General features: G+C 41.5%; 1 protein-coding gene across 1 annotated transcript in view; it reads left to right on the top strand.

Annotated features, from left to right (window-relative positions):
* Positions 1–1,252: 1,252 nt before the first annotated feature.
* LOC117400760 (integrin alpha-8-like) overlaps positions 1,253–13,788 on the top strand; it is a 74,653-nt gene continuing 62,117 nt past the window's right edge. The window contains exons 1-3 of the mRNA XM_034001086.3: positions 1,253–1,618; positions 2,063–2,196; positions 10,691–10,791. Coding sequence (XP_033856977.3) covers positions 1,443–1,618; positions 2,063–2,196; positions 10,691–10,791 — 411 coding nt within the window. The 5' untranslated portion in view covers positions 1,253–1,442. The remainder of the gene's footprint in view (positions 1,619–2,062; positions 2,197–10,690; positions 10,792–13,788) is intronic.

Raw genomic sequence — 13,788 nt, 5'->3', positions numbered from 1 at the left:
CCCTTTGGATGTTTTTAATGCTGGCTTTAATAAAGAAAAAATTAAACTGTTAACATTTTAAACGGCACACATAATTATGCTGAGGTGGGAAGTAAAAATTAACGTGATCAACATTTACAGTGCAGACTTTTAAAAGTGTGGGGTGTGGGGGGCATGGCCCCACTGGCCCTTCTGGCTCCGGCGCCCCTGCTGTACTGTATAGTCTGAAACCCCAAATATGTAGTCATGTGCACACCTGAACAAAATGTAATTTTAAAAAAATGCCCAGTACAATAATTACACCTTCCTCTAATGAAGAAAATTATAATATGGATGCATAAGATATATGTTATTTTCCTATTTTACAATTTCTGTGCATAGTTGTGGGATGGGGAGTTGCTCCTGAGCTTCTCCATCACAGACCTCACTTCTCAGAGACATGCTGCACACTCTGGAGACTCCCACCGGGAACAGTGGTGCTGCAATAGATCCATTCAATCATTGCCTTGGGTAGTTGCTAATCCGCAACTATATGCATAGCTTGTGGCAAGGCCCTGCAAAACGTTTTATGTTCTACATCTGCTTCTTTTTGCCTATGCATCAAAACTAGTTTTGATAAACGTCTGAAATTTTGAAAATTCTTGGAAAGCATAAAAAACGAACAGAGTATGGCTGCCTGGTTTCTGATTAGGTGCACTTCTTATTATAAAACTCAATGTGGGAAACTGCAGCTTTAAGCATGTTTCCTTTATTTTATTATCACTAAAAACAAATAAATAAACACATACATAAACAAACTACTACTTTTGGGTACCACGCAAATGTCAGCCATACCCCTGCCAGTATAATCCTCGAATGTGCATAGAGGTGTTGACTTCACACCAGACACTATCCAGCTGCCTACAAAGCAAATCTGATTCATTTTACTGTTTGATAACTTATTTTTGGGCGCTTTGGCAAATATTGTATTATGCTCAAAGATAAAACGAGAATATACACTTTTAGCATGAACTATTACAAGAATATCATGACTTTAGTGTAACCTGCGTTTTAGTTTTTTAATCAGTGGTACAGGTTAAGTATGTCTTGTTTGTGTAAATTAGCGTATCATTTTCAACTATCTGAGATGAAAGGAAGATTTGAAAAGCGGAGCGCACTAATTTGAAGTTCTGAAAAGCAACGCAAACTATATTTCCATAAAAGGGCTTGCCCGATGACGCGTGTTGTGTTGAGGGTTCCGGAGCTGTTGTATGTAGAGGATCTTTCAATGTTCATCAGCGTAGTCAGTCACTGAGAGTTGGAGAGTTTCAGTGGTACAACGTGAATGAATGAAGCAAGCTCGACTTCAAGTTGGAAAGTGCACTGTTGACAGCAACTGAGCTAGTAGTACTGCTTTTGCCTCCACTTTGGAGTGTCTTTCTTTTCTTGTCTTTTTTTTTTGGTTTATTGTATATCTCTTGGTCATGTTTTCTTTATGCAACTGGATGTTATTCCGCCCGGTTTCTTATCTTTTCCTTGTTATGGCTGGAATTGCTGCTTTTAACTTGGATGTTGAGAAACCAACAGTTTACAGTGGTCCTGAAGGAAGCTACTTCGGATACTCAGTGGATTTCCACAAACCTGTGCAGAACAGAACCACGTATGTTTGCTAAATTCATACAAAATGCGAATGTAGACTTTATTATGTCAATATGTGTTAGGTTTATAATATAAAGACAGTCTTTATGCAAATGTTGCAACAGTAAGTTCCTTTTGAGACGCAAGTAAAGCTCGCACAGTAACAGGTTACACCAACATGTAGATGGTTTAATTATGTAAGCAGTTATTTACCGGTTTCAGCGCTAAATATTTTATTATATTATACCGACAATTCTGCTGATTTTATTAAACGTTTTCATAGCGCTGATGATCAAAATAATAGAAATACAAAAAAAAAAATGTATTTTTAATTGAAACTGGAAACGTGCATAAAGACCAAAGGACTAATGTACCTTCCTGCCCAAAAGCATTTTTCTTTTTTCTATTAACAGCATTGTTGCTTCTGTCATGACATTATGTTTTGTGATTTCCTCGATTATTTCAGAACCAGTGTCCTGGTTGGAGCTCCCAAAGCTAACACCTCCCAGCCTGGGATAGTTGAAGGAGGAGCCGTGTATTACTGTCCATGGCCAGCAACAGACTCAGATCGGTGCAGGCAGATACCTTTTGATATGACCAGTAAGTAGAAAGATTTGTGCACTTTTAACTTGTCGTTCCGATATGTTGTAAACTTTTAATACTTCTTAAATTATGCTAATATTGTTTCTGGTGTACCATTTTGTTTCTGCTTCCACTTGTTATGAATGCCCATGTATATTCATTTTTCATTATAAAACATTGAATCTATTTGAGTAGTTATCCTAGTATAGTATTTCTGTAAAATGACTTAGCTGAAAGAGTGAATAACACACACACAATATATATATATATATATATATATATATATATATATATATATATATATATATATATATATATATTATACCATCAATAACATCAAAACCTTTTTTTCATATAAAGATTTTGTGATCACAAAGGTAACATTGTTCAATAACATAAGTCTTTATAGTAATAAAATCAAGTGTTTATGATATTTTTTAAGAACATCAATACAAAGATTTTTGAAACACAAAAAGCACAATATGTTTAAAATATGGACAGATGTAAAAAACAAAAAAAAATAGGTAACAGGTTGAAAAATGTTTCCCACAAGAAAGGCTATTTTACATGTGGTTGTTTGTATCTATTGTATATACATGTTTTTACAGTTAAACATTTAACATATTATGTGTGGTTACTTCTTTAATACCTTTATCCAGGAAATAGTTAAACATGATGCATATGGGTTTATTTTGGGGTTTCAGGAGCAAAGTGATTTCCACATGTTGCAGAAGAAAGCCAGTAATTTGACCCCAATGGATATTTTGGCATCATTTAGAAGTTTGTACAAGTAATATATCATGAAAAGCAGGACCTTGCCAGTTGTCATTTGTAGTAGTACTGTTGCATGTATTATATTGATACTGGTATTAAGCAAATCATTTTAATACCTTGTACTAAAACTCAATCATTTAAAAAATTAGGATTTTTCCAGTTTTATTTTTTAATCTATTTATGGTACTATGGAGCCCTACACTTTTCACTTAAAAAAGAAAACAAGTTCTTGAATTGGCTACATCAACACTGTGAGGCTCAAAGTTGCTCCTGAACAACCACCCCTGTCTCATCTCATAATCCAGAGTCCCCATTTATAAGTTTATCAGAATTATATTTACCTTTATTAGCCACACTTAGTGATGATAAAGAATTAATTATATTTTTGTGGCACACCAACACACACTTTTCCTATACGTTTTAACTCATTTTGTTTATATTTAAAAAAAAAAACAAGGATTGTACTGGGGTATTCATTTTCATTTTGTCTTAGTATTATTATTATTATTATTATTTATTTCTTAGCAGACGCCCTTATCCAGGGCGACTTACAATCGCAAGCAAATACAAATACATTCAAGTGTTACAATATAAGTCATACAATAAGAACAAGAAATACAATAATTCTCAAGTGTGACAAACCACAATTCAATAATACAGCAGATAGTGAAAGTTACATCAGGATATGATTAAGTAGTGATAGTTACATCAGGATATGATTAAGTACAAAATACTACAGATTAAACACTTGGGAGATTACAATATTCTGAGGTACAGGATTAAATGCAGTAAAATAGGGGGCAGATAAGAGCAAAATAAAGCATATTTAAATGAAGGGTGATAGTGTCCCAGGATACAACAGAGGAGTTCTACAGGTGCTGTTTGAAGAGGTGAGTCTTAAGGAGGCGCCGGAATGTGGTCAGGGACTGGGCAGTCCTGACATCTGTAGGAAGGTCGTTCCACCACTGCGGAGCAAGGGTGGAGAAGGAGCGGGCTCGGGAGGCAGGGGAGCGTAGCGGAGGTAGAGCCAGTCTTCTAGTGCAGGCGGAGCGGAGAGGTCGAGTGGGGGTGTAGGGAGAGATGAGGGTCTGGAGGTAGCTGGGTGCAGTCTGATCAAGGCATCTGTAGGCTAGTACAAGAGTCTTGAACTGGATGCGAGCGGTGATCGGGAGCCAGTGGAGCGAGCGGAGTAGTGGAGTAGCGTGGGCGAAGCGAGGTAGAGAGAACACCAGGCGAGCAGCAGAGTTCTGGATGAGCTGGAGCGGACGGGTGGCGGACGCAGGGAGGCCAGCCAGGAGGGAGTTGCAGTAGTCTAGGCGGGAGAGTACCAGGGCCTGGACCAGGAGCTGGGTAGCATAGTTGGTGAGGAAGGGTCGGATTCTTCGGATGTTGCTCAGGAAGAATCTGCAAGTGCGTGCCAGAGTGGAGATGTGCTGGGAATAAGAGAGGCAGGGGTCCAGGGTGACTCCAAGGTTTTTAGCTGAGGAAGAGGGAGAGAGTGTGGTAGATTCCAGAGGAACAGAGATAGAGAGATCAGAGGAGGGGGAGGAGGAGGGAAAGAAAAGGAGGTCAGATTTAGAGAGGTTGAGTTTGAGGTGATGCGAGTGCATCCAGGAGGAAATAGCAGACAGACAGGTAGAGATACGGGAGGAGATGGTGGAGTCAGAGGTGGGGAAGGAGAGGAAAATCTGAGCATCATCAGCATAGAAATGGTATGAGAAACCATAGGATGCGATGAGGGGGCCCAGGGAGCGGGTGTAGAGAGAGAACAGGAGAGGACCCAAGACTGACCCTTGGGGGACTCCAGTCAAGAGAGGGTGAGGTGTGGAGGTTGCTCCACGCCAGGTTACCTGGTAAGTGCGGTTGGAGAGGTAGGAGGAGAACCAGGCCAGAGCAGTGCCAGAGATCCCCAGGTCAGCAAGAGATGATAGTAGAATAGAGTGATCAACAGTGTCAAAGGCAGCAGAGAGGTCGAGGAGAATTAGGACAGAGGAGAGAGAGGCAGCTCGGGCACACTTAAGTGAGTTGGTGACAGAGAGAAGGGCGGTTTCAGTGGAGTGAGCAGAGCGGAAGCCAGATTGGAGAGGGTCAAGCAGAGAGTGGTTGGACAGGAAAGCAGAGAGCTGGCGGTGTACAGTCCGCTCGAGGGTTTTGGAGAGGAAGGGTAGGAGGGAGACAGGACGGTAGCTCTGGAGGGAGGTGGGGTCGAGGGTAGGTTTTTTGAGGAGGGGAGTGATAGAGGCTTTTTTGAAGGCAGAGGGGAAGATGCCAGAAAGTAGAGAGGTGTTGAGGAGTGAGGAGATGAAGGGGAGTAGAGCAGGAGCAGCAGCTTGAAAGAGGTGAGTGGGGAGGGGGTCCAAGGCACACGTGGTGGGTTTGTGACCCTGGAGCAGGGAGGAGAGGTCAGAGTCTGAGAGGGGCAAGAAGGTGGAGAGGGAGGGCGAGTTAGTAGGGGATGTAGTGGGTGTAGGGGTTGGAGCAGGAGGGGGTGCGGGGGAGGGAGAGGTGTTAAAGAGTTTGCGGATATCTGAGATTTTAGAAGAGAAGAAGGAGGCAAAGTCGTCAGGGGAGATAGAGGAGGGAGGAGGAGGGGAGGGAGGGTTTAGGAGGGAGGAGAAGGTAGAGAATAGTTTACGTGGGTTGTTAGTGGAGGCTTGGATTACAGATTGGAAATATGCACATTTAGCGGAGGAGAGAGTAGAGGAGAAGGAGGAGAGAAGAGTGCGGTAAAGGTCTAGGGCAGCAGGGAGTTTGGTTCTCTTCCATTTCTTTTCAGCAGATCGCAGTGTGATTCTTGCCGAGCGGAGCACAGAGGAGAGCCAGGGATGGGGAGGGGAGGGGCGAGCGGGTCGGGAGGTGAGGGGACAGAGGGAGTCGAGGGAGGAGGTGAGTGAGGAGAAGAGGGTGGAGGTAGCAGAGTCTACGGAGAGTTGTGAAAAGGAGTCGATAGGAGGGAGGTGAGAGAGAGCAGTGGAGGCAAGGACAGAGGGGGAGAGAGAGCGGAGGTTACGGCGAGAGGTGACAGTGGGGGTAGGAGGAGCAGGGAGAGGGGGGAGAGACAGAGAAAAAGAGATGAAATAGTGATCAGAGAGGTCCAGGGGGGTGACAGAGAGGTTGGAGGGGCAGCAGGCCCTGGAGAAGGTGAGGTCCAGTTGACGGCCAGCTTTGTGGGTAGGAGGGGACGGAGAGAGACAGAAGTCGAAGGAGTGAAGGAGAGGGAGGAATCCAGCAGAGTGGCTGGGGTTGGAGAGATGGATGTTGAAGTCACCCAACAGGACAGTCGGGGTAGACAGAGAGGGGAGGGAGGAGAGTAGATAGTCGAGTTCATCCAGAAAGTGAGTGAGAGGCCCAGGGGGGCGGTACAAAACAATGAGCAGGAGTTGACAGGGAGAGGTTAGTTGGACTGCATGAAATTCAAAGGTAGTGACAGAGAGGGAGGTGAGATCAGAGGGGACAGAAAAGAGTAAGGAGGGAGAGAGGAGAAGACCCGTCCCACCTCCCCGTCCGGTGAGACGCGGGGTATGGGACAGGACGTAGAGAGAGGACAGGGCAGCAGGAGTAACAGTGTTATCAGGGGACAGCCAGGTTTCAGTGAGAGCAAGGAAATCGAGCGAGAGGTGGGAGGCAAAGGCAGAGATGAAATCAGCTTTGTTAGCAGAAGAGTGACAGTTCCAGAGTGCACCAGAGAGTGTGCGGGAGGGGGGGAGAGGCAGAGAAATGAGGTTAGAGGGGTTGGAGGAGCAACTGCGGAGGGAGGGCAGAGGACGAGGACGGGAGGACAGAACAGGGATGTGAGAGACAGTCATAGCAGGACAAGCAAGACAAAGGCACAGTAGGAGCAGTGGGGTGGAGGATACAGACCTGACTAGTAGATGGCTTCTTCCAGAGCGCTGGTAGGTTCGGATCTAGTCGAACAGCGTCTCAGCGCAGGCCTCCCCTCGCTGGACTCCCACAGCTAGACTCCCGGCTCTTTTGTTGAGGCTCTTCTGTTGGCTGGCGCTTCGTGCTGGCGCTAAAATAAGCTGCTTGAATAAATGTTGTTACCCCTGCTTGGCAAAAGAACCAACTAAACTGTGTGGAAACCAATCAAGTAGCAAAATCAACTGCTAATCAATTTAGCCACTCACCTGGTACTAATCACACACAAACTCAGCCAATTCAAACACCACCTTACAATACAAAAATAAGTGCAGAGGCACTTAGTATCATTACAATATATCATTAATTCTTCTATTATCTTTATTTAAACACAGAGGGTTGACAGCTTGCCAAATGTCAAATACTGCACCAGAGCCTTTCAATATTATGCTATTATCAGATTTTGATTGATCCATCAACAAATATAGCATCCCCATGTGGTTTCATGAAAAAGAGTCAATGAAAGACAGATGTGCAAGCTGCTTGTTGAGTGGGGCAGATTTTCCTTTAGCAGGTTATAAAAGAGACCTGCTGTACGGAAATGCTGCAGTCTAATGACCCTTCTGCAGGTGAAGCAGAGAGAAGCACACTGCATGAATTGGGGGTGAGGGGCGATTCGCATTGCAATCAGTCGGAAGTTCATTGCCATGAGGTGGTAGTATGTGGTGGGGGGAGGTGGTCTTTCACTGTGAACATGTGGGAAATCAATTTACTTCAGAGGCTTTGGGTGAAAGAAGTGGACGCCTGCTATTTCCCCAGATGGTGTTTCCTAGCTGACATGTGCAAAGGTTATGATAAACATAGTATGAAAGAGGTGTCCCTGGTGGCCAGGCCATGTTTACATGTAACTCAGTCAAAAAAGGCAATTCAAAATCAGTTTCCTTGATTCTGAGTCTTGCCGCTACCCTGCAACCATTTTTTTCTTCATCTTTTTAAATACCAACTAGTTCCAGCAGGGTTGTATTCCTGTAGATCTGGCCAGTTTATGATGGTTGACTTTCATGACATTATGTAGTCGTATTAATGCCAACAATAATAAAAGATGCTGGTTTAAAAAGTTTGGGACACATTCTGTAAAGTTTGCACCATTTTTTCTCCTAGGAACATTTTTAATGCTTAAAAACAAGTAATAAACTGTCAGAGTGAATACTCCCCATTCCGTTACACTCCCAGACCTGTCCCGAGTCAATAGGACGCGTAGAACATGAGCTATAAGAAATAATATCTTTATGTTTATTAAGTATAAAAAGTATATTTTACAATTAGCCTGAGCTAGCTGTTCCTTGGAACTCACGGGGGGAGCAATTCCCCCATCGGCTGATATGACAGCCGCCAATCTTCACTCACCCCATCTCTACAGACCAATGAGAAATTAAAGTAAACAACTTTTAGAGAAATCACAAGAACAGCCTCTGCACTTATTTTTGTATTGCCATATATGTTACAAAACTTGTTATTATTATTATTATTTATTTCTTAGCAGACGCCCTTATCCAGGGCGACTTACAATCGCAAGCAAATACAAATACATTCAAGTGTTACAATATAAGTCATACAATAAGAACAAGAAATACAATAATTCAATAATAAGTGTGACAAATCACAATTCAATAATACAGCAGATAATAGTGAAAGTTACATCAGGATATGATTAAATAGTGATAGTTACATCAGGATATGATTAAGTACAAAATACTACAGATTAAACACTTGGCAGATTACAATATTCTGAGGTACAGGATTAAATGCAGTAAAATAGGGGGCAGATAAGAGCAAAATAAAGCATATTTAAATGAAGGGTGATAGTGTCCCAGGATACAACAGAGGAGTTCTACAGGTGCTGTTTGAAGAGGTGAGTCTTAAGGAGGCGCCGGAATGTGGTCAGGGACTGGGCAGTCCTGACATCTGTAGGAAGGTCGTTCCACCACTGCGGAGCAAGGGTGGAGAAGGAGCGGGCTCGGCAGGCAGGGGAGCGTAGCGGAGGTAGAGCCAGTCTTCTAGTGCAGGCGGAGCGGAGAGGTCGAGTGGGGGTGTAGGGAGAGATGAGGGTCTGGAGGTAGCTGGGTGCAGTCTGATCAAGGCACCTGTAGGCTAGTACAAGAGTCTTGAACTGGATGCGAGCGGTGATCGGGAGCCAGTGGAGCGAGCGGAGTAGTGGAGTAGCGTGGGCGAAGCGAGGTAGAGAGAACACCAGGCGAGCAGCAGAGTTCTGGATGAGCTGGAGCGGACGGGTGGCGGACGCAGGGAGGCCAGCCAGGAGGGAGTTGCAGTAGTCTAGGCGGGAGAGTACCAGGGCCTGGACCAGGAGCTGGGTAGCATAGTTGGTGAGGAAGGGTCGGATTCTTCGGATGTTGCTCAGGAAGAATCTGCAAGTGCGTGCCAGAGTGGAGATGTGCTGGGAATAAGAGAGGCAGGGGTCCAGGGTGACTCCAAGGTTCTTAGCTGAGGAAGAGGGAGAGAGTGTGGTAGATTCCAGAGGAACAGAGATAGAGAGATCAGAGGAGGGGGAGGAGGAGGGAAAGAAAAGGAGGTCAGATTTAGAGAGGTTGAGTTTGAGGTGATGCGAGTGCATCCAGGAGGAAATAGCAGACAGACAGGTAGAGATACTGGAGGAGATGGTGGAGTCAGAGGTGGGGAAGGAGAGGAAAATCTGAGCATCATCAGCATAGAAATGGTATGAGAAACCATAGGATGCGATGAGGGGGCCCAGGGAGCGGGTGTAGAGAGAGAACAGGAGAGGACCCAAGACTGACCCTTGGGGGACTCCAGTTAAGAGAGGGTGAGGTGTGGAGGTTGCTCCACGCCAGGTTACCTGGTAAGTGCGGTTGGAGAGGTAGGAGGAGAACCAGGCCAGAGCAGTGCCAGAGATCCCCAGGTCAGCAAGAGATGATAGTAGAATAGAGTGATCAACAGTGTCAAAGGCAGCAGAGAGGTCGAGGAGAATTAGGACAGAGGAGAGAGAGGCAGCTCGGGCACACTTAAGTGAGTTGGTGACAGACAGAAGGGCGGTTTCAGTGGAGTGAGCGGAGCGGAAGCCAGATTGGAGAGGGTCAAGCAGAGAGTTCCTCTCGTAACGTAACGTTATGCAGCTGCACCCTGTATTCACCAAACATAGTTAATACTTCCTCTTTTTACTATTCTCTGTTACCTAAAATGGTATACACTTCCTCTGCTAAGACATAGTTATACTGCATTAAGTGCCTTATAAGGGCAGGACGATTAGTTTCCTGCCTTAAGCTTGTTTAAGCTGACTATATATTGAGGAGCCAGAAACGGCTCGGTGTGCGATTCTGCGATTGCTAATAGAGTCTGTGTCACTCTGTTGAACGCTCCAGTTTGCAAATTTAAATAAACCCTTGATGTTTTCTACTCAGTCTCCTCGCTGAGTCTCTGTTTGGGGTCTCCAAAGGAAGGTAAACTTCTACCATACTTGGGTTCAAAGAAGGATAAAAACTTCCACTACAATATGAAATGCAGACATGGATGAATAATATAGATCTGAGTGTAACTTGTAGTCTGCACCTAGTCTTAATCAATTAATCTTGTTTTTAAAAAAAATAAAAATAAATTTAGAACCATCCTGTCTACATTTTAAAGTGTTTTTTTGAGTCTCACTGCAGAAAGACTCAATTTCAAAGTAAACAATGACCAAACAAGTAACCTGTTACCCTTAAATTATTTGTGTAATATTAAATTATAGAACTTTTTGAAAGGGTCCCAGTAATTCCAAGATATTTTGTTCTGTTCCCTGTGCTTGATGTTGTGAACACAGGGATTACGGATGTTCACTACCTAAAACATGATTTCCTTTTCCTTTTAGATAACAGAATGGTCCGGCTCAATGATGGCAGGATACCCATTGAATTCAAATCCAATCAATGGTTTGGAGCTACAGTCCGAACCTATAAAGAAAAAGTAGTGGTATGTCATTACACTAAGCATTTCACTGACAAGTTTGTTTCACTTCTGACTACTGTATCTACAGAAAAAAAGCCTTTAAATGCATGCTTGTTTAACTGTGTTTGTTCCCTGTTAAAAACAATCCTCTCAGTCAGTTATCCAAAATCTAATTATCCAGATCTCTGGATTATCTCAATTTCCAAAAAACCCAATACCAGAACAAGGAAAGTGGCATTGGAAGATGAAGATGAAGATGGAGCTGGAGGTGGAGCGTGGTCAGCTGGTTAGACATACACACTGATCAAGAACAATAGGATCACATGCCCTGAAAATATGGGTTACACATGCATCCAGGCACTTCATTTTTTCAAAAAGCTCAACTAGAACTGTTTATTGCAACAACAATACAAGGGAACAGGGTTTCAAATTGTCAGGTAAAAATTAGCGCTGTGCTGTCCCATTTGTTAGCCATTATATTGTTTTATAATATCCTATCAGCATCTTAATGTTATTATTTAGTTGCAGCAAAAATAAATAAATAAATCAGGCCATATTGACTAGCTTTGGCTCCGGGGCAAAGTCCTGTGAAATACACATCTGCGGAACTAGACAATAAACAACTCTGAATGTTTATTGACATCTTAATTGATGTGTTGTTATGTTTAAGTTCTTAAACGTTGGACCATTGTGTCTTGTTCACAAAAAAACGTAACTTGCCCTTCTAAAACATTTTTGAAGTTGTTTATAAAGAACCTCTTAGGTTAGAATAAACTGCAAACCCACTTTTGAAACAGACAAGAAAACGTCCATGAATCCTAATTCCCTATCAAAATCTAGTTAATTAATAAGGAATATTATAGAGCAGGGGTCTTCAACCCTGGTCCTGGAGAGCTACAGGGTCTTCTGGTTTTTGTTTCAACCAAGCGCTCAATAACTTAATTGAACCAATTATTGGCTTAATTAGTTACGATTAACATGTGTTCCAGATCTTTAGCCATTGATGACACCTATAAAACCTACAGGATTGGGACTCAGCAGGACCAGGGTTGGAGATCCCTGTTAAAGAGGGTATACTGTGAGCATTTGTGGGGTTGTTCCATGCTTAAAGAGGGCCAAATCACAAGTCATTATATGGAAAATAATGCTTAAACCTAAATTAAATAACTGAAATCAGGCTCTGCTTAGCAACGTAAATTTAAACAGTGCAAAAATTTCTGTTGTTGGATTTAAATTAATGCAAGATAGTACAAAATTAATTACGAATGATAGTCAGCACGATTGATAATCCAACACACATAATAGCTGAAATAGCAGAAAAACAACTCAGGTCACACGTTGAGAAATTACCAAGCTAGGTTAAGGATACAACACAATTTTTAAAAAGACTTGAATCACTCAAACACAACCTTCCAGAGAATACAATTTTATTTTGCATGGACGTAAAATCCTTGTACTCAAGTGTCCTTCGTAAAGAAACTTTAGAAGCTTGTCAAAAAGCACTAGATAATAGACTAGATAAATCAATACCAACAGCAGAGGTGCTGAATATGAGCAACGTAGTTTCAGAAAACAGTTATTTTACATTTGTTAATAAGAATTACAAACAAAACGATGGTACAGCAATAGGATCTAAATTAGGAATGCATTCTGCCAGTACATACATGGAAATGGGAAGAACAATTACTTAGAAAATCGGAAAGTGAACCTTTAGAATACATTCGGTTTGTAGATGATATTTTTGGAGTTTGGACAGATGGAGAAGAATCTCTTTTTCAGTTTCATAAAATGGCAAATGAAATACAGAGTTATATTAAGGTGGACCTTCGATGGACAAGAAAAGAAATAGAATTTTTAGATACCATAGTAAAACTTGAAGGTTCAATTGAGACTGACCTCTTCTGTAAACCTACTGACATGCCAGTATTTACACATGTCCTCTGCACATCCAGTACACACTAAAAGAGCAATCCCAAAGGGTCTAGGAATAAGAACACAAAGAATATGCTCAAAAGTAAGGGACTATGTAAAACAAAGAAATGTATTAAAAACAAATCTTAAAAAAAGAGGAAACAAAGAAAGAATTAAGAGACAGAGTTAAGAAAATAGATGATCTACTAGATTATAAAAATAGAGATACAAAGGTCAAAAGAGTCCCATTAGTAATGACTTACTCTAAACTTTATATTTCTAAGATAGTTTGGAAACACTTGCAGATTCTACATAATTAAAAAAATTGAAAAAAGTATTTCTTAAGACCCCAGTTGTAGCATTCAAAAGAGAAGCTAATTTAGGTGATATTTTAGTTCACACTAAACATAAAAGAATAATTGACAAAATAGGTTCTACGAATACTTGCAGTAGTACATGTAAAGTGTGTAAATACATGTACAAAAGTAAAAATATAATTAAACATAAGAACACCACATATCCACTAAAAACTAATACCTACTGTAAAAATGGCAATGTTTATGGAATAGCCTGTGAAAAATGTGATGAAATAAAATATGTTGGAGAGACTGGAACAACTTTATATAAAATAATTTAGAACCACCTTTCATTAATTAGAAATAAAAAAAATGAATTAACCAATACTACAGCACTTCACCAGTCAAGGACATGACATAAATGATGTAATGTTTTTAGTCTTAGAACAGCTAAAATTGTACAATGCAACATACAGAGGAATAAAAGAAAGTAAATAGATAAATAGACTGAACACGATTATGCCAGCGGGACTCAACAGAAAAGAATGATCTAATTAATTTCAGTAAATATACAACATTTAAATAAATAAATAAACAAAATTCATTCAAAAGTTGTGCTTGCTGATGTGCTGGGAAGGCCAAATCAAGACTGATTCTCAGAGCCAACATTGCATGATAATATAAATATAAGTTTATATAAAGTAATTAGAATTAATACAGATTTAAAGATAGAAGTAAAAATGGTGTCACAATATACAGAACACCATTACATCATATAAGAATAAATCATGGATTTGAATATAAACAATAACAA

The sequence above is a fragment of the Acipenser ruthenus genome, chromosome 4 (genome assembly GCF_902713425.1).
Source record: "Acipenser ruthenus chromosome 4, fAciRut3.2 maternal haplotype, whole genome shotgun sequence".
Taxonomy (NCBI): Eukaryota; Metazoa; Chordata; class Actinopteri; order Acipenseriformes; family Acipenseridae; genus Acipenser; species Acipenser ruthenus.
This window is presented reverse-complemented; position numbering and strand designations above follow the sequence as displayed.